At 44.8% G+C, this 21813-nt stretch overlaps 1 protein-coding gene across 1 annotated transcript in view; it reads right to left on the bottom strand.

Annotated features, from left to right (window-relative positions):
• Positions 1 to 13383, bottom strand: part of LOC308679275 (arf-GAP with Rho-GAP domain, ANK repeat and PH domain-containing protein 2-like) — a gene marked incomplete at both ends in the record, with an annotated part of 89261 nt that extends 75878 nt beyond the window's left edge. Inside the window, 4 exons of the mRNA XM_081346881.1 lie at positions 3099 to 3277; positions 6957 to 7077; positions 11061 to 11130; positions 13036 to 13383. Coding sequence (XP_081203007.1) covers positions 3099 to 3277; positions 6957 to 7077; positions 11061 to 11130; positions 13036 to 13383 — 718 coding nt within the window. The remainder of the gene's footprint in view (positions 1 to 3098; positions 3278 to 6956; positions 7078 to 11060; positions 11131 to 13035) is intronic.
• Between the last annotated feature and the right edge of the window lie 8430 nt (positions 13384 to 21813).

Raw genomic sequence — 21813 nt, 5'->3', positions numbered from 1 at the left:
CTCCGAAGACTCAGGGCGGCTTACAATCTAAGCACAAATCAAATGTGCTTAGCAATAGCCTTCATTCTATGTATATGCTTGCTTATTAGGGCTTTCGCCCCCCCCCCAAAGCGGCATTATTACAAAGTCAGCTTATTGCCCCCAACAATCTGGGTCCTCATTTTACCTACCTCGGAAGGATGGAAGGCTGAGTCAACCTTGAGCCTGGTGGGACTCGAACCTGCACTAATTGCAGGCAGCTGGTGTTACTTAAGGAGGCATTAGCCCACTGCTCCACTAAGGCTCTACAAGGATGCAGATTAAACCATTTTTCTGAACATCCCAAATAATTTCTCATTACTGAAGAGGCAGAAGACTTTACAATGGACAAACTGGGTAGCCCACAGCAGGGGGGGGGAAATAACAGTTTAGCCACAATCATTTTTTTATTTTTTTATTTTTTATTTTTTGCACAAGGAGAGTATTTTTCTGCCTAGCTCTGCTTGGCTTTCCAAGCGGCTAAACACTGTAGTAATTAAGCAGGGCTTATTCAGAATTTCACACGCGGCTAGCCAATAGACTCCAGCAATTGTGATCGTATTATGTCCCTCCCGGCTCAGCTCATTTATATTCAGATGTCTGAAGAGTCAATATCAGTGACTGACATTTGCTTAACAGCCAGCAATAAAGGAAAGATAATAGAATCACAAGTCCATGAAAGCAATCCTTCCATCCAGCCTTGCCCTTCTGACAAGCCCCAAGACAATAGTTGCACTGGGCATTTAACCTTGGTTATTTACAACAACCCCAGTTGCTATCAATGAAGGAGAGCATTTGTAGCTCAGGGCTGAGCTGTGGGGTCCTTGGTGCTCTCTGAGCTTGGTGGTTTTCTTGCAGATGTTTCATGACCCAACTAGGAAACATCTTCAGTGCTAGAAGGGAATGGGAATTGTGGGGGGGAAGAGGAGGAGGAGGAGGAGGAGGAGGAGGAGGAGGAGGAGGAGGAGGAGGAGGAAAGGACTATGGGGTCCTTTGTGCTCTCTGAACTTGCTTGTTTTCTTGCAGACGTTTCACAACCCTAACTAGGTAACATCATCAGTGCTAGAAGGGAATTGGATTTGTGAGGAGGAGGAGGAGGAGGAGGAGGAGGCAGAGCAGGAAGGCCTAGACTGGACTTCCAGAAGCAGTGTGCATTCAGCCGGTTCTCCGAACTCAGCAAAATTTAGCTACCGGTTCTGCCGAACAGGTGAGAACCAGCTGAATCCCACCACTGAGTCCAGCAGACAGCGGTTGGCTTCCTGTGTGATGTTTTTTCCAAGTTCTAAACAGGCCCGGCCTTCCTTCAACTTCCTGAGATCATCCAAGGTCAGCTAATCAACTAGGCTGAAGACGAAAAGAGCTACCTAAATTGGCGAACGTCTCTTCCGCACTTGATGAAGACATGTCCTGCGTGGATCCGTCCACTCTACGGTCCCCGGTTCATCAGCAGCAGCCTTGTTCTCCGCTCTTCACAAAATGAATGTATTTGTCTCACTGCCATGTGCGTCACCAAAGCAGCTTCTTCAGGCCTTATTGAGTTTATGCCTCTCCATCAAAAGTCTTTCTTCTCTGAATCATCCCATTTTTTGAAAAATTGCAGGCAATTAGGTCTGAATTCACCTGAATAGTACTTCCAATTCTCTGTAATTGATTAAGCTTTGTCATTTTTCTTCTAGTAGTCGTGCCTCTTCCCGTTGTGTGCCTCAATTGCACGTAGCGGGCCTATCTTGAAGATGGCATCAATGTTGCTGGCTTCTCTTAGATCATCAAGTGCAGAATGCCATGTCGTGCCCTTTTCTTCTTGCCCCTCCCTCCCTCCCTCCCTCCCTCCCTCCCTTCCTTTTATATAGCTAGATTCATTTCTTTCTGATTCCTTCCTTCCTGATTCCTTCCTTCCTCCCTTCCTTCCTCCCTCCCTTCCTTTCATATAGATTCCTTCCTTCTTTCCTTCCTTCCTTATAGCTAGATTCATTTCTTTCTGATTCCTTCCTTCCTCCTTCCTTCCTTCCTTTTCATATAACTAGATTCCTTCCTTCCTTCCTTCCTTCCTTCCTTCCTTCCTTCCTTCCTTCCTTCCTCCCTCCCTCCCTCCCTCTCATATATCTAGATTCATTCCTTCCTCCCTTCCTCCCACCCTCCCTTCCTTCCTTACTTTTACAAGGCAATCCAACTTGCAATTTTGGGGTGGCAAATACCAACCAACACGAAAAAAGACCCAAAGAACACAAAAACACAACACTGTTCAACACACCTGAGGTCAAACTGCAAGGCTATGCTATATATGTATATATATATAGAGAGAGAGAAGTCAAGAAAGAAAACTCTTGTGTGTCTTTTTTCTCACATCCCTTTGATCTAAGGAGAAGACCTCCCCATACATGTTAACCGTTTTGAAAACTAACCTTTGTGCCAATCCAAGATATATATTGTGGTGTCTACGGGTGGGTGGATGTACTTATATATTGTACGTACTGTACATTTATGCATGTACCTAAGTATGTGTATACACACACACACAAATAGTCCATCAGTTCCATCTACCTAGGATATGTTCCCAAGCACTTGTCATATCACTCTATGGCTATAATCATTTGCTCAAAACCACGGGCTGAAGGATCCACATTTCAACATTCTGTTACCCCAGTGTCATTTTTGTAAATATTTTTTATTTATTTATTTTAATCCCATTTATATCCCGCCCTTCTCCGAAGACTCAGGGCAGCTTACAATCTAAGCACAAATCAATGTGCTTAGCAATAGCCTTCATTCTATGTATATGCCTGCTTATTAGGGCTTTCGCCCCCCCCCCCGAAGCGGCATTATTACAAAGTCAGCTTATTGCCCCCAACAATCTGGGTCCTCATTTTACCTACCTCAGAAGGATGGAAGGCTGAGTCAACCTTGAGCCTGGTGGGACTCGAACCTGCACTAATTGCAGGCAGCTGGTGTTACTTAAGAAGGCATTAGCCCACTGCTCCACCAAGGCGCTTATACATGATCAGTCATAATTTTCCTCATCACTTCAAATTCTGTGCCGTCAGGAAAAAAAGAAAAAAAAAAAGAAAATTGCAGAGGTTCACCTGATTGTTCTTGCAAATCCACACGCTGTTCCCTTGTAGCAGGGTGAAGATTTTGGCTTTGTAGCCTTTCAATTCTAGATAGCCGCTTTTCTCGGGAGGAACGGCTGTCCTCACTCGAGAAATTGCCAGGAGGAAGCGCAGAGCGGTGAAGATGGTAGTTACCCAGTTGTTTCGTTCTTCTAAAAAATAAACACACAAAAATGTCACCATGCTGGGCATCCAGGCAGACCACCACCCACCCACACATACACAATGTCATGGTTCAGACAGATGGAACTCTTCAAAGAACTTCGAGGCATTGTTTACCTTAAAGAATCTTTATTCAAATAGCATACCATCGGCACTAGCATAGTCAACGCCAAAATCTGGATTCCCCTTCCCTGAGCACACAGTATCAAAGCACAATTCCCTCCTCTGACTAACAGTCATAAATCACATTCTCCAATTAGTTTGAAATGCAGGCATCCCCTCCAGTTCTCCAACCCGCCAATTCTTATCATCTCTTATTTCAATACCCTTGGTTCTCACAGTAGGTTCAGTGTTGTTATGTCTAGCTAAACTCTCATGCACATTTCTCCTCTCCCCCCCAGCATCATCTAATTCTAACTCTAATTCTAAGAGTAAAACGTAAGAAGTAAAATGGTTGCATCTCCATATGTTGTCAAAGCAAAAACATCCGATGTTAGCAGCGTTGACGCACACACTTATTTAAATACAGGTAACATTGTCACAGCTGTCGTTCTAGTTCTATACTATACATGGCTTCCTATCAAGACAGGCAGGGGCAGCGTTCATAATACAGGGAAGTCCTCGGCTGTTCTGAACCAGCCTGCTACCGGCCTTGCAATAAGGCAAACCCCTGTTCAAACAGTAGAGACTGGAGAGCGTCTAAGGCTGGAAAGCGTCTGCCAAGATTTATTACTCAAATAACAGAACAAGAAACAAAAACACTGGAACTTGAATCCTCAAACGGAAGGGTTGCTTTCAGCAACCAGCCCTTCCCCAAACACTCCTTTTATTTAGAGATCAGGGCGTGGCCTCCCTGTGCCTCCTCCCGAGGAGTCCCACAGCCTTTCTCTGTTTGGTCCTGCTCGACTGCCTCCTGCGTCGGGCGTCCTTGAACAGGGCCAGCTGTGGGTCATCATCCTCCGCACTATCGGGCTCACGCAGCTGAGAAGAGGGCCCCGGCTGGGGGCTCTGCGAAGCCTCCAAACCATCATCAGCCGGTTCGTCTTCCACACACTCCTCCTCCCCCTCATCTGAGTCATCCGACACATCTGAGCCGGCTGCCGGACCCACAGGCTGGCCCTGAGTCACAACATCGGCTTTCAACCGCAATTGAGCCCAACTTTTCTGTTCCTAAGCGAAACATTTGTGAAGTGGGGGGTTTTTTGAGACGTTTTACGACTTTTCTTGTGAATCGCTGCAGTTGTCAAGTCATTGTGAATCTGTCTTCCCCCATTGGCTTTGCTCCTCCGAAGGTTAAAAAAGGAATCACGTGACCCCGGTGTAAATATGAACCGGTGGCCAAGCGTCCGAATTTTGAACACCTGACCACAAGGATGTTGCAATGGTCCTAAGTGTGAAAGATTTAATTTAATTTAATAATTAATTTAATTAATAATAATTTAATAATTTGATTTCTATACCGCCCTTCTCCCGAAGGACTCAGGGCGGTGAACAGGGCAATACACAATAAAAATCGAATACAAAAATTAAAAAGCCATTAAACATCATGCCCATAAAATCAATACATATTAAAATTTAAAACTAGTTTTAAAAACCCAACCCCATCCCGTCAGACCAGGCCAGCTTGTTCAAAAAAGAATGTTTTGAGATCGCGCCGGAAGGAGCGAAGGTCGGGGGCCGTCCGGAGCTCAACCGGTAAGCGGTTCCAGAGGTCTGGCGCGCCCACAGAGAACGCTTTCCCCCTGGGGGTCACCAATCGGCATTCTTTGATCGGCGGCACCCTGAGGAGGCCCTCTCTGTGGGAGCGCACTGGACGGAGGGAAGTTGACGGTCATAAGTCACTTTTTACAGTGCCGTTGTAACTTCAAAGAGTCACTAAACGAACTTTTGCAAGTTGAAGACTAATCAATCAATCAGAATAAAGCTGGAAGGGACCTTGGAGGTCTTCTAGTCCAACCCCCTGCTCAAGCAGGAGATCCTATGCCCTTTCTGACAAATGGCTGTCGAATCTCTTCTTAAAAACCTCCAGTGATGAAGCACCCACAACCTCTGGTGGCAAGCTGTTCCACTGGTTAATTGTTCTCACTGTCAGAAAATTTCTCCTTAGTTCTAGGTTGCTTCTCCCCTTGATTAGCTTCCATCCGTTGCTTCTTGTCCTGCCTTCGGGCGCTTTGGAGAATAGCTTGACTCCCTCTTCTTTGGGGCAACCCCTGAGATATTGGCTGGTCCTTCTTTTCTCTAGACAGATCCCATCTAAAAAATAAATTACAGGTAGTCCCCAACTTACAACAATTCATTTAGTGACCGTTCAAAGTTACAACGGTCCTGAAAAAAGGGACTTACGACCACTTTCACACTTAACAACCGTTGCAGCATTTCCCCCCCACCCGGTCACGTGATCAAAATTCAGACCCTTGACTCATATTTACGACGGCTGCAGTGTCCCGCGGGGTCACGTGACCCCCCCTTTCGCAACCTTCTGGACAGCAAAGAGAATGGGCAAGCCGGATTCACTGAACGACCGAGTTACTCACTTAACAACCGCAGGGGCTCCCTTAGCAACTGTGGGAAGATAGGTCGTAAAACGGGGCAAAATTCACTTAAGAAATGTCTCGCTTAGCAATGGAAGTTTCGGGCTAAAATGAGGTCGTAATTCGAGCGCTACCTGTGTTGACGGGGTAGGAATAATGTCGCCTTCCTTTCTGATCAGTGAGTGGACCTGTGTATTTGTTTGGGCGAAAGTGGCCTGGAATCCTAAATCGGCTTTTCTTTGATCCTTAAATTCAAGCCAGCAACTTCTCATTACTCTTTATCAGCTTCACACCGAAGACGGGTTTGCAGCAGATGGCCAATACCACAGCTTTAAGTGGTGCTAGTAAGTGCTAAAGTAGGGCCACTTAATACTGTGACATAAAAGTCCTTGAAAATGCAGCTATTTTGGTCTTGGTGCATGATTTTATCCTACAAGGTACACAAGCTCCTCGATTATCTCAGGTTTGTTTTTTTTTTCTGGGTGATGATATCCGCCCGTCAGAATCTATTTTTAGTACAAAATAGAATATAGGCTAACCGAGTTGGAAGGGACCTTGGAGGTCTTCTAGTCCAACCCTCTGCTCAAGCAGGAGAAAGTGTCAGATTTGCAGTATTAAAGAAAACACAGACATCTCTATTAAAGGAAACCCATGAGGACCCAGATTGTTGGGGGCAATTAAGCTGACTTTGTAATAATGCCACTTGGGGGTGTGTGTGAAAGCCCTAATAAGCAGGCATATACATAGAATGAAGGCTACTGCTAAGCTTGTAAGCCGCCCTGAGTCTTCGGAGAAGGGCGGGATATAAATGGAATAAAAAAAAATGTATACAATTCTCCTCGTTTATTCCTCTGGTTGCTGTGGTTGAAAATTACAATCCCTTGCTGTACAGTTCTAAAAGCTTCCGCTTTTTCTGTCCCCGGAGTCATCCAGAGACCCTGAATTTGGGACCCCCGGAGGTCTTCCAGTCCTGCACCGTTTCAGACAAAATGGTGGTCCAATCTCTAATCAAAAAACGCCCAGCGTTGAAGAACCCACCTGGAGGCAACTACCCTTCCGCTGCTCGGTTGTTCCAGCCCAACCGAAGGACCCGCGAAGACCATCATCCCCACCCAGCCTGGCCGGGAATGAGCCTCACCTTCCTTTTCGGCCCTGAAGACGAAGATTCTGTGCGCCGTCACCACCTCAAACTTGTTGTCTCCGTGCATCCGGACGGTAGTTATCGCGGAGAGGAGAATGAGGCCTTTGGAGTAGATGTCCTACATCAAAAATAAGAGAAAAGCTAGTTCGCAGACAAGGGTCCCTTCGACAAAACGCAAAGGCTTGCCCATTGCTAGACAAGATGGCAGCACCTGGAATGGCTGCGGCTGCATTGGCTCTTGAAGGCGAATAGTTTTGGGAGGGATAGTAAGGGCTATAGGCCACATGATCAGGAAGATTTTAATGTGTTTGAGCAACATGGTGGAACTAAGGTAACATACGACATACGACCGACAATCTTTGCTGGCATGGCGAGTTTCTAGTTGTTTTGGAACTGTTGGTGAGACCGTTAAAAGTCGTTGGCACTGTTTGAATTTGTTCTGCCAGCAGCAAGATCTGACTGCTGGCCCAGTGATGGATTATATTGCAAATCAGGGCTGTTTCCAGAGGAGGCAGAGGAGGAGAGGACCTGGAGCTTATGGGGCGAAGGAACTGCATGAGGCTGTCGGCAGGCCCAGAGGAAGAGAGAGAGGCTTTTGGAGGAGTTGGTGGCGGCGGCAGCAGCGTGCTCCAGGGGCGAAAAGAAGCAAGGCCTCTTTAAGGAAAGGGTGGAAGAGTCAGGACCAGAAAAAGGAAAGAGGGTGAGGTTGTCAGAATACAAGCTAACTTGAGGGCTAATCCACATGGAGCCCCATTTCCATCTGTCCTGTGTGCCATCGTTCACTCCCTAGAGACTAAAATGGAGAATGTGAAATTTGAGCGGGCCACGAACAAGGAGTATATATCGGAGGTGGTGACCCTTTGAGAGCTGTATGCAATGAAATTTCATTTTGATGTATGCCGATTGGTGTACATTCAAAGTGACAATAAAGTTATCATCACAAGCTACTGCAAATTCCGCCTCTGATTGGCTGAACAAAAAGAAGTTTTTCTGTCAGGTAGGATAACCGGTCTTTGGTTTTTGCAAGCAGACCCACTGTCCCCCCCCACACACACATACACCAAGGTTGGTCTCCTTTAATTTCGTTTTTGGGGTGATATTTCCATCTTTGTTGGGACATCTAGATGCAGGGACAGGGTTTTTGTTTGTTTTCCTCTTGTGCCATCACTCTGCTGAACACCTAATCCTCAAGGCATTGTCTTATGTCTAAGGATATCGACCCATGTGGTGTGACTGTATTATTATTATTATTGTCCTTCTTGTCTTCGCTACTGCCTCCACTTATTAGTATCATGTTAGGATTATTATTATTGTGTTGGTTTGCAAGTATGCTGAGAACTTCTGCACTGGAGAGAAATTCCTTGTGTATTCAATCACACTTGGCCAATAAAATATTTTTTCTATTTTATTTAATTCTATTCTGTTCTGTTCTGTTCTGCCCTGTCCTACTCCATTATTCTATTCTATTCTATTCTATTCTATTCTATTCTATTCTATTCTATTCTATTCTATTCTATTCTATTCTAATGCTATTCTATTCTATTCTATTCTATTCTATTCTATTCTATTCTAATTCTACAATCTGTCTACTCTATTCTATTCTTCATTCCTCTATTCTATTCTATTCTATTCTATTCTATTCTATTCTATTCTATTCCATTATTTATTTCTATTCTATTCTATTCTATTCTATTCTATTCTATTCTTTAATTCTATTCTATTCTATTCTATTCTATTCTATTCTATTCTATTCTATTCTATTCTATTCTATTCTATTCTATTCTATTCTATTCTATTCAATTCTACAATGTCTACTCTATTCTATTCTTCATTCCTCTATTCTATTCTATTCTATTCTATTCTATTCTATTCTATTCTATTCTATTCTATTCTATTCTATTCTATTCTATTCTATTCTATTCTATTCTATTCTATTCTATGCCATTATTTATTTCTCTTCTCTTCTCTTCTCTTTTCTCTTCTCCTCTCCTCTCCTCTCCTCTCCTCTCCTCTCCTCTCCTCTCCTCTCCTCTCCTCTCCTCTCCTCTCCTCTCCTCTATTCTATTCTATTCTATTCTATTCTATTCTATTCTATTCTATTCTATTCTATTCTATTCTATTCTATTCTATTCTTCATTCCACTATTCTATTCTATTCTGTTCTGTTCTGTTCTGTTCTGTTCTGTTCTGTTCTGTTCTGTTCTGTTCTGTTCTACTCTACTCTACTCTACTCCACTCCACTCCATTTTTTCAGCGATGTTGTAAATTTGAATGGACACTAAATGAACTTGTGTAAGTCCAGGAAAACAGGAAATGCTACAAAGATTCCAAGTACGAGAGTGTTTTATTTCCTGGAGGTGTTTGTACGGTTGCACAAAATATTGCCTGCAATGTTTCTGGTTGGTTAAAAAAACAGGTGCATGCTAGATATGCATGCTTACATTCAATCACATTCTGATACGCTCTCTTTTTTTTAGATGCAATCAAGTGGCTACAGAGGAAATTTCAACCCATTTCATCACAATGATCTAACTCTGTTGCAAAATTCATGGCTGGGTTTTTGTTTTTTGTTTTTTCCCCCCCATCCAGAAATTATATCCTGGCATCTACAGGCATCTACTGACTAGATAAGGTATTGCAGCCGCTGTCTATTTACTAGCACAACCGATGCATTCTTTTCCTTTTACCAGCTCCTAAATCCTCCATTCTTTTTTTTTTAAGCAGCTTATATCTGAAAATGAAAGCTTTGGACTGGTCAAGGTGAACCCTTATTATCTCACTACAGAGGCGGCCTTCCAATCCCATCCTTAAAGGAAAGAAGTGAAACGGTGTCGCTTTCAGTCTGAAAAGAAAAAAGAAATGAGCATTTGATACCCTCATTGGGAAGGCCAGGGGGTGAGCAATGCGTAGGAGTAATTTAAAGAAAGAGGTGCAAAGTCAAAGCTAAGGAGAGCTTCTCAATAAGCCACAGAAGGGTAAGCGATTCCGTGCTGAAATGTAGCAAGGGAGTTGTTAGGTAGACACAAGGAAGAAGACAGCTGGCTTGCAGTAGTAATTTTGTGGAAGGGAGGGAAGGCAGGCAGGAAGGCAGGAAGGCAGGAAGGCAGGAAGGCAGGAAGGAAGGGGGCAGAGGAGGGGAGGAGAGGGGAAAGGAGGGGAGGGGAGGGAGGGAGGGAGGGAGGGAGGAAGGGAGGAGGGGATGGGAGAGGAGAGGGAGGAAGAAAAGAAGGAAGGAAGGGAGGGAGGAAGGGAGGGAGGGAGGGAGGGAGAGAAGGAAGGAAGGAAGGAAGGAAGGAAGGAAGGAAGGAAGGAAGGAAGGAAGGAAGGAAGGAAGGAAGGAAGGGGGCAGAAGAGGGGAGGAGAGGGGAAAGGAGGGGAGGGGAGGGAGGAAGGAAGGAAGGGAGGGAGGGAGGGAGGGAGGGAGGGAGAGAGGGAGGAAGGGAGGAGGGGATGGGAGAGGAGAGGGAGGAAGAAAAGAAGGAAGGAAGGGAGGGAGGAAGGGAGGGAGGGAGGGAGGGAGAGAAGGAAGGAAGGAAGGAAGGAAGGAAGGGGGCAGAAGAGGGGAGGAGAGGGGAAGGGAGGGGAGGGGAGGAAGGAAGGGAGGGAGGGAGGGAGGGAGGAAGGAAGGGAGGAAGGGAGGAAGGAAGGAAGGAAGGAAGGAAGGAAGGAAGGGGGCAGAAGAGGGGAGGAGAGGGGAAGGGAGGGGAGGGGAGGAAGGAAGGAAGGGAGGGAGGGAGGGAGTGAGGGAGGAAGGAAGGGAGGAAGGGAGGAAGGAAGGAAGGAAGGAAGGAAGGAAGGGAAGGGGGCAGAGGAGGGGAGGAGAGGGGAAGGGAGGGGAAAGGAGGAAGGAAAGGAGGGAGGGAGAGGGAAGGGGAAGGAAGGAAGGAGGGAGAAGGAGGAGGAGGGAGGAGGAGGTTAAGGTTAGTCCCTATTCCTTACTGTCTCCATCTAATAACTGCCTCGTCCCTCCATGGAGAATGAGGGTCGGATCATGAGTGACATTGCTACCCGAAACCTATGTTGAAATAGTTGCCTATGGCTAAGTCCGCACTGGTAGGTTGCTCAGAGTGGAACGTGTACTATTTAATGCGAACAGACTTACCTTGTCGTTTTGATAGTAAGCCATGCTTTCGCCATCAAACTTCACCCAGCGTTTCTGAAAAACGTGCTTCCTGCATGGGAAGAAAGTCAAAAGCAAATTGAAAAGAGGAGAAGGAAGAGGAGGAGGAGGAGAAGGAGGACGAGGATGACGGGGGGGGGGAGGAGGAGGAGGAGGAGGACCACAAGGGGGAAGGAGGAGGAGGAGGGAGGGAGGGAGGGAGGGAGGAGGAGGGGACCTGCTAGACAAATTTCCTGTCCCGTCTAGTCAGTGAGGTCTACAGAAGGCAAAAATAGCCAAAGTGTTCCTCTCGTTCATCAGCCTTCGCAATGAAGGGGTTGAGACATCATACGTTCAGGGAGGTGCAAAAAAAAAAAAAAGTATTGCCCAGAACCATGGGATTGAAGCTTTTTCAACAAGTGTCTTCTCTAACCATCTTGGCCCATCTCTCTCCTCTTTTTTTTTTTTTTTGACAGCCCTGAATTCACTTGTCATGAAATGGTAGGAAGACCTACCACTCAGACGAATCAGTAGCACTTTATTTTTATGGATTGATTTATCCCCATCCTTGATTTATTTGATAAACAGCTCAACATCGACAACCTATGTCTTCCTCCTCATTTCCTCCACAACCGCAACCCTGTGTGGTGAGTTGGGCTGAGAAAGAGCGACTGGGCCAATGTCCCCAACTGGCTTTCAGAACTAAGGCAGGACTAGAACTCACCATCTCCTATTGTCTGACCCAAAGTCACTTAGCTGCTTTCATGCCTAAGGCGATACTAGAATTCACCGTCTCCTGGTGATTGACCCATAGTTAACTAGCTAGCTTTCATCCCTGAGGCTGGACTAGAACCCACCATTTCCTCATGATTGACTCAAAAAAATCACCCAATCTGCTTTCATGCCTAAGGCGATACTAGAATTCACCGTCTCCTGGTGATTGACCCATAGTTAACTAGCTAGCTTTCATGCCTGAGGCTGGACTAGAACTCACCATTTCCTCATGATTGACTCAAAAAATCACCCAATCTGCTTTCATGCCTAAGGCGATACTAGAATTCACCGTCTCCTGGTGATTGACCCATAGTTAACTAGCTAGCTTTCATGCCTGAGGCTGGACTAGAACCCACCATTTCCTCATGATTGACTCAAAAAAATCACCCAATCTGCTTTCATGCCTAAGGCGATACTAGAATTCACCGTCTCCTGGTGATTGACCCATAGTTAACTAGCTAGCTTTCATGCCTGAGGCTGGACTAGAACTCAGCATTTCCTCATGATTGACTCAAAAAATCACCCAATCTGCTTTCATGCCTAAGGCGATACTAGAATTCACCGTCTCCTGGTGATTGACCCATAGTTAACTAGCTAGCTTTCATGCCTGAGGCTGGACTAGAACTCACCATTTTCTCATGATTGACTCAAAAAATCACCCAATCTGCTTTCATGCCTAAGGCGATACTAGAATTCACCGTCTCCTGGTGATTGACCCATAGTTAACTAGCTAGCTTTCATGCCTGAGGCTGGACTAGAACTCACCATTTCCTCATGATTGACTCAAAAAAATCACCCAATCTGCTTTCATGCCTAAGGCGATACTAGAATTCACCGTCTCCTGGTGATTGACCCATAGTTAACTAGCTAGCTTTCATGCCTGAGGCTGGACTAGAACCCACCATTTCCTCATGATTGACTCAAAAAATCACCCAATCTGCTTTCATGCCTAAGGCGATACTAGAATTCACCGTCTCCTGGTGATTGACCCATAGTTAACTAGCTAGCTTTCATGCCTGAGGCTGGACTAGAACTCACCATTTCCTCATGACTGACTCAAAAAAATCACCCAATCTGCTTTCCTGCCCAAGGTGGTCCTAGAACTCCCTGTCACCCAGTTTCTAGGTCGGTGCCTCAACCAGTAGACCAAACTGGCTTTCCATAGTCTGTAAAATCTGATCGTTGACTCTTCTCGGCTACTTACCCTTGAGGAGAGAGTTTATCCAGCCAACCTTCTTTAACCTTCTTTGCTGCCGGAGCGTAAAAGCAGGCATAAGGTGTGATTGTGTCTTTGCAGCCAGGGACTAATTCATCATCACAAACAGCCGGGGAAGAAACCACCTGGTCTTTAGCATCCAGATCCAGACTTCCACTTTTGAATTCTCCCAGGCCCTTGATAGGTTTATATTTTCCTCTCCAAGCGTAGCGAGAACATTCCTTCAATAAAGCAGATTCAGCTTCCCCGACAAATCTTTTTGGAAAGGGACTTTGGTCTCCTTGGGATGCTAATTCAGAGTCTTTGACATCTTCAGCGGGTTTCGGATTTGGATTGCTAGTGGCCAAACGAAAGAAGAAGAAAAGGGGGGGGGGAAATAAAGGGGAAAAAATGATAATGTTATTTCCAGCAACCCGTTTGGCTCCACAGAGATGCTGGTGATTGTGTGGTGTGATTTTTCCTGCTGATAAAACCCAAGGGATCTGTCATTGCTTTCTACCTTCTCGTCCAACCCACAGCTCTAGGATTTGCTGGTGAACTGGGCCCAGTGCTCTTCAACATCTTCATCGACGATTTGGACGAGGGGATACATGGGGAACTCATCAAATTTGCAGACGACACCAAGCTGGCAGGAATAGCCAACCCTCCAGAAGACAGGCTTAAGATACAGGAAGATCGGGATAGACTTGAACACTGGGCGCTATCTAACAAAATGAAATTTAGTGGTGGAAAAGTAAGGTTCTACATTTAGGCAAGAAAACCCAAATGCACAGGTATAGTATGGGGGGTACCTTGTTCATAAGTAGTAACTGTGAGAGGGATCTCAGAGTCCTAGTGGACAATCACTTAAATAGGAGCCAGCCGTGTGCTGCAGCTGCCAAAAAAGCCAACACAGTGCTAGGCTGCATTAACAGAGGGACAAATAGGAGCCAGCCGTGTGCTGCAGCTGCCAAAAAAGCCAACACAGTGCTAGGCTGCATTAACAGAGGGACAGAATCAAGATCATGGGAAGTGTTAATACCACTTTACAACGCCTTGGTAAGGCCACACTTGGAATCCTGCATCCAGTTTTGGTCACCACGATGTAAAAAAGATGTTGAGACTCTAGAAAGAGTGCAGAGATGAGCAACAAAGATGATTAGGGGACTGGAGGCTAAAGCTTATAAGGAACGGCTGCTGGAATTGGATATGTCTACTTTAATGAAGAGAAGGGAGAGGGGTGACATGATAGCAGTGTTCCAGTATTTCAGGGGCTGCCCCAAAGAAGAGGGAGTCAAGCTATTTTCCAAAGCGCCTGAAGGGAGGACAAGAAGCAACAGATGGAAACTAACCAAAGAGAGAAGCAACCTAGAACTAAGGAGAAACTTCCTGACAGTTAGAAAAATTAATCAGTAGAATAACCTGCCTCCAGAAGTTGTGAATGCAGGCAGTTGGACTAGATGACCTCCAAGGTCCCTTCCAACATTATTATTATTATTATTATTATTATTATTATTATTATTATTATTATTATTATTATGATGATGATGATGATGATGATGATGATGATGATGATGATGATGATGATGTCCCTGATTTACAAGCACAACTGAGCTCTGTTGCTAAGCAAGGCAGCCATTATGTGAACGTTGCCCCATTTTTACGACTTTTCTTGCCATGGTCATTAAGCGAATCACTGCAGTTGCTACTGAGATGGTTCTTAAGTGAATCTGGTTTCCCCATTGGGTTTGCTCGTCAGAAGTTCGCAAAAGGGGATCACGTGACCCCAGGACGCTGCAACCGTCATAAATATGAAGCGGTTGCCAAGCTTCTCCTCCTTCTTCCTCCTCCCCCTCCTCCTCCTCCCACCCCCCTGGACTCAGCCTTCCATCCTTCCGAGGTCGGTAAAATGAGGACCCAGATTGTTGGGAGCTATAGGCTGACTCTGTAAACCGCTTAGGGCTATAAAGCATTATGAAGTGATATATAAGTCTAAGTGCTGAACGCTAAGTGTTAAAATGGAAAAAAAACTGTATGATTTGTGGTTTCGATGATTAGGATAATAAAACAGTCTGAGCTTTCTTTTGTAATCAGAATAACTTTCTTATTGTCCTTATATTTGCTGCAAAGGAAATTGAAAGTTTCTCCTTTCTATTTCTTTCTTTCTCTTTCTTTCTTTCTTTCTTTCTTTCTTTCTTTCTTTCTTTCTATTTCTCTCTCTCTCTCTTTCTCTTCCTCTTTTCTGCTTTTGCTTTTTATTAGTTTCTGTTTTATGCTCTTTAACAAACTTTCAATAAAAAAAAAATTTCCAAAAGAAAACCGCTCTCGTCTGCACGCTCACTCTCAATGCACGCTCATACAGCTTATATGCACTATTTATAAATTAACAGCTGCCTCTTAAAGCTAGCTTACGATAAAGCCTATATAAAACTCCTAAAAGTTGATGATCACTTTTGCAGATCTGATAAAGGGTTAAAAAGGTAAAGGTAAAGGTTCCCCCCGCACATGCGTGCTAGTCGTTTCCGACTCTAGGGGCCGGTGCTCATCTCCGTTTCAAAGCCGAAGAGCCAGCGCTTGTCCGAGGACGTCTCTGTGGTCATGTGGCCGGCATGACTAGACGCCAAAGTCGCACAGAACGCTGTTACCTTCCCACCGTAGTGGTCCCTATTTTTCTACTTGCATTTTTACGTGCTTTCGAACTGCTAGGTTGGCAGAAGCTGGGATGAGTAACAGGCGCTCACTCTGCTACGCGGCACTCAGGATTCGACCTGCCAAACTGCCGACCATCTGGTCGACAAGCTCAGCATCCTAACCCACTGAGCCACCATGTCCCTTTTTGATAAAGGGTTACCAGGAGCAATTTTTGACATGAATCCCTTTGGATGGAGTGGCTGACAGAGCAGCACATAAATGTGGGGTGAATTAGGGCTCAGAAAGACCTCCTCTATCTTTTAATTAACTTTCATTGTTGAATGTTAATCATCCTTGCCTCTTTTGTAAACGTTACATACAGTTTTTTTTACATCTTGATATTTTCTTGTAAACTACCCAGAGTGCCTCTGAGAAGCACGTGGGCGGTTTCAAAATTTGATAAATGAACATAAACCTGGCCGGGTTAGGGTCAAGTGGGGAACTAGCCTTGAATCCTTCTGCAAGTGCAACAGACATGAGCCTCACCCTTCCCTAGCTAGCTTGCTTTTTTATTATTGATTGATTGATTGATTGATTGATTGATTGATTGGACTTATATGCCGCCCTATCTCCCGAAGGACTCAGGGTGGCTAACAACAATAAAATACAATGATACAAAAGTTAAAAAGAATTAAATTAACAGCCCCAATAGAATAAATTAAAATTGAAGTTAAAAATTAAAAAAACATTTTAAAATCCCTGTCGTCAGTCCAGGTCAGCCTGATGGAAAAGAAGTGTTTTAAGGCCGCGGCGAAAGGACCGGAGATCCGGGACCATCCGGAGCTCAAGGGGAAGTTGGTTCCATAGGGCTGGTGCTCCCACAGAGAAGGCCCTCCCCCTGGGGGTCGCCAGCCGACATTCTCTAGCCGACGGCACCCTGAGGAGGCCCTCTCTGTGTGAGCGTACTGGGCGATGGGAGATCGTTCCCGGCAGCAGATGGTCCTGCAAATATCCCAGACCTAAGCCATGTAGGGCTTTAAAGGTAAGTACCAGCATCTTAAATCTCACCCGGAGGACAACCGGTAACCAATGCAGCTCACGCAGGAGGGGTGTAATATGGGAGTATCGGGGTGCTCCCATCACTACCCGCACGGCCGCATTCTGCACCAGCTGGAGCCTCTGGGTGGTCTTCAAGGGCAGCCCCATGTAGAGAGCATTGCAGTAATCTATACGGGAGGTAACGAGTGTGTGAGTGACCGTACGTAGGGCATCTCGGTCCAGATAGGGGCGCAACTGGCGCACCAGGTGGACCTGGGCAAATGCCCCCCTGGCCACGACTCCAATATGATCTTCAAAACTGAGTCGTGAATCCAGGAGGACGCCTAAATTGCGTGCCCTATCAACGGGAGTTCCGTGAAACTTTATCTGGTTATTCCCAGAGGAAAGCAAGCAGTCTAAGGAGAGTCTTGTAATATAGGCAGAAGTCAATGAAGTTGCTGACTTAAGCTATTCACGTGTGGCTCTGGTTACTTGCACTGACAATCAATCAATCAATCAATAAACAAACGAACAAGCAAGCAAGCAAGCAAACAAAATGCAAGCTCTGTTATACATAGGAACTTTTCCCATTGAAAAACTTTTCTTTAAAATGAAATGGAAACAATTGGGACAAATGAAATGTGCCTTTTTTTTCCCCTACTTTTCACCGTGCAAAAAATTTACGCAGGGGAGCAAAATAGGAAGAGATTTAATGAGAAACACACAGCCAGCAGAATTCCACTGAGCTGCTCTTTCAGCAGCACCATTTTTATCTGGACCACTTATTAAGTAAGGGTGAGTGTCTCGGACCACTTTAGCCTTGCTTCACCACACACGGCTCAAAAGAGTAGGCCAAAAGGAAAGTTGGAATCGGAGGTAATGTTTCCTGACCCCTCTACATGGGGCTGCCCTTGAGGACCACCCGGAGGCTTCAGCTGGTGCAGAATGCGGCCACGCGAGTCGTGATGGGGGTTTCCCGATACTCCCATGTAACACCTCTACTCCGCGAGCTGCATTGGCTCCTGGTTGCCCTCCGGGTGAGATTCAAGGTGCTGGCGATGACCTATAAAGCCCTACATGGCATGGGTCCAGGATATCTGAGGGAACACCTGCTGCCAGCATCAAGCTCCCTTCGTCCAGTGCGCTTGCAGAGGGAGGGTCTTCTCAGGGTGCCGCCGGTTAAAGATTGCCGGCGGGTAACACCCAGGGGTAGGGCCTCTCAGTGGGCGCGCCTGCCCTTTGGAACCAGCTGCCCGCGGAGCTTAGGACTGCCCCCGACCTCTGTTCATTCCGCCGGGACCTGAAGACCTGGCTCTTCGAGCTCTCTGGCCCAGGCTGAGAATTTTTTAATTTTAATTTTAACTGGGTTTTTATTTTTTCTCAGGGTTTCATTTAATCTTTTTTAATTTGTTTTAACTTTTGTACTGATTTTCTTTTAAATATCCTGTAAACCGCCCTGAGTCCTTCGGGAAAGGGCGGTATATAAATCTAAATAAATAAATAAATAAATAAATAACCTGTGGTACCCAGATCTGTGGCTGTGTGGCTCAGTCCTCTAAGAATTCATTAGAAGTCCAATTTTGACTCTACCATCTTTGCTCCGATTAATCTTTTTTGTGTAAGTCCTGCATTTGCCATGACTTTGTAAGAAAACTAGTCCCCAGTGGCTAAACTGAAATCAAAGTCTCATTTAAGGATTTGTTATGGATTCTCTACAAAGTATTTGGTCTTCGTCAGCTGGAGGCAATCAGTGGTGGAAGCAAAACAGTGGATTCTCGACTTAAGCCAACAAAAAACATCCAAGCTATATTCCAAAAGTCTACAACTTAGCCATTCCAGGAAGACTCTTTGTTTCACCCAAATATCTTATCAAATGTTTTGTCCCCGACACAGAGAAGAGAGCTCTAGCATTAGCCAGACTCCACATCATATCTTTCAACTCTTCCACAAGAGGAATACAAGGACACACGTAGATAAGATTGCCCTCATGCAGACTACAGTACATGCAGTTGAACCAACGGTTGTATTCTTAGCCTTCCTTGAAATAATCTGAAGATGTTTCATTAGCTGGATCAGAAACTGATGATATTACTTAGCTCAATAATGTCCACAGGAAGAGAAGTGAGCTCAAAAAAAAAACACAAGAAGCGCCGAATTATAATAGTTTTGCCAATTTGGAACCCCGAATCCACCTTGTTCTTTTTTAATCTCATTCAGGGTTTCTTGCCCTGCCAAATAAATCTACTGGTACTCCTATCCAAATTCCTAAAAAAAGGTTTTATCTAATCTAACCGGGGCCGTCTGAAAAAGGAATACCAATCTAGGCAAGACTTGGGTTTTGATCAAAGCTATCCGACCCATTAACGAAAGTTGTAGCTTACCCCATGTCTCTAAGTCTTTCTCCAATCGTCCGACCAATTTTAAATGATCATCCACCGTTACTGAGGAACATCTATCGGACAGTCCTATACCCAAAGACCACGAAATATAAACAGAACTGCGTGGTACCTGTTGTTACATATAACCACCGCTGCAAGATTGGTGTGGGCCCAATATTGGAAGATGGATGTTAGCCCACCCGACCAAATAGTAATTCAGAAAATAATGAACTGTGTGGAATCAGATCGGCTCACCATGATGTTAAGGGGACGAGGGGACACAGATTATTATTTGTCTTGGAGTCAATGGTACAATTGGATGTCAAAAAGAGCTATTAGTTGAACTTTATTACTTGTTATATGCAATATTTTTTTTCCTTTCTTGGTGGTTGCTTTCTTATATGTAACGGGACAATCTTATTTCCTCCTCGCAATGTGATGTAAACCGCTATTGACTTAATGTTTGCTTGATACACAAATAAACATTTAAAAAAAAAACCACCACAAGAAGCTAACAAATGCATATGGTTCTTTCAGCCCATGTCCCGTGGAGGAAACTGAATTAGCAGCAGCCATCCTGTCGATTCTTTTCTTTAACCTGGTATAAAAATATAAGCACACCTCCTCTAACCCAAACACAACAAAACAGATGTTGATCTTCCTTCCTTCCTTCCTTCCTTCCTACCAGACACTTAGAACTGAGCTCCAGAAGAAGAGTGAACAACATCCGGGCGGCAACACAGAAGGTGACTTTGTTCCGGTTAGCAAAGTCTAGAAAAGGCGATTATTCAGAACACTCTGGGATGGCTATTTCTATGCTGAAGTGTCACTGTGTGGGTTGTTTATTTACTGTACTTGTTTTGGCTTCTACCTGAGTCCTAGAATCCTAGGAATGGAAGGGATCTTGGTGGTCTTCCAGTCCAACCTTCTGCCCAAGGCAGAACTTCCCATACCACCTCAGACAAATCCAGTCTTTTCTTGAAGACCTACATCCAAAAGGCAAGCTGTTCCATCGATTAATCGTTCTCACTGTCAGGAAATTCCTCCTTATTTTCAGTTTGGATCTCCCTCTGATGAGCTTCAACCCACAGTCTCTTGTCCTGACTTTAGGTGCTATGGAGAATAAATGGATGCCCTCTTCCCTGTGATGGCCCTTCAAGTATTGGGAGATGGATGTCAGGTCTCCCCCAAGCCTTCTCTTCGATACCCTAGACCAGGGGTAGGCAACCTCGGCTCTTTTATGACTCATGGACTTCAACTCCCAGAATTCCTGAGCCAACTTATCTATTCGAACAAGCCGGCCTGGCCTGATGGGTTTGGGTTTTATCATTATTTTAACTAACCTACTACATTGGGCACAATCATTTTACTTTAAATCTTGTATCCTGTATTCTTATTTTTATTGCCCTGTACACCGCCCTGAGTCCTTCGGGAGAAGGGCGGTATATAAATCAAATAAATAAATAAATAAATTTAGTGGCTGTTCAAAATTACGACGGCCACTGAAAAAAGGGACAGATGACCATTTTTCACACTTACAAACGCTGCACGCATCCCCACGTGATTTACCTTCAGATGCTCAACAACCAACCCACACTGATGACAGTTGCAGTGTCCTGGCGTCGTGTGATCCCCTTTTGTGACCAGAGTTAACGGGGAAGCCCAATTGACTGAACAACCCTCTTCCTAGTTGAAGAACTGCAGTGATTCCCTTAACAAACGTGGCGAGGAAAGTTGCAAAATGGGGCACAACTCAAACGAACACACTCTGCAACCTAAATTTCGGGCTCAATCCTTAATCTACAGAAAGAATCTTTCTTGCCACGTCCCTCATCGTTCATCTACAGACTCTGGCCTGGCCTGGATGAGGCAGTTGCCTGGAAAGACTCGTTTATAATTAGTGTGTAATATGTTAATCGGAAATAGATTTGGTTTTTTTTTTTACAATTCTGCATATATATATTTTTAATCCAGTACCCTGTTTTGCTTGGCGTCCTTTTCTGCTCTTCTGACACCTCTGAAGATTCGGTGTTGTAGATTTCCTGGGAAAATAGATTCAGTGAGTGAGCAAATAGAGAGTTGGGCAAATTTAGGGCATTCGACCTGGTCTTTAGATTATTACATCCGCCCATTATTTCTGCCTCTTATAAACACAGATATAAAACAAGGCTTATGATATATCTTTCATTCGTAATGAGCAATCTAAGGAATAACTGACATTTGTACTTATGCTGATCCTTGTATGCAAGGTAAACATCTAAACAAGTCTTCAAAGTTGATAGATTGGCAGATTGAAGCAAGTGTCTTTATTTCTTTTTATTTATTTAGCAATTTATATCCTATCTGTATTATCTTTTACAAATAATGCAAGGTGGCGAACATATCCAACGCACCTTCCCTCCTCCTATTTTCCGCACAACAACAATCCTGTGAGGTGGGCTGGGTTGAGAGTGAGTGACTGGCCCAAGGTCACCCAGTCGGCTTTCATGCCTAAAGCGGGATTAGAACTCGCAGTCTCCTGGTGATTGGCCCAAAGTCACCCAGCCAGCTTTCATGCCTAAGGTGGGACTTGACTCTTGTCTTCTAACCACTAGGCCAAACAGTGGTCTTCTCAGTGGGGGTATAAAGTTCCTTCTCAACAGTCCACAGTTGGGACCTAACTAAGAGATCAACCTATACATACCTATGCCTATTATCTGTACATGAAACTATACTATATCTATCTACATTTGCCCTTGGA

Source organism: Vipera berus (genome assembly GCF_964194415.1).
Source record: "Vipera berus genome assembly, contig: HAP1_SCAFFOLD_117, whole genome shotgun sequence".
NCBI classification, from domain to species: domain Eukaryota; kingdom Metazoa; phylum Chordata; class Lepidosauria; order Squamata; family Viperidae; genus Vipera; species Vipera berus.
Note: the sequence above shows the minus strand (reverse complement) of the source record. Positions and strands in the feature narration are given on the sequence as shown.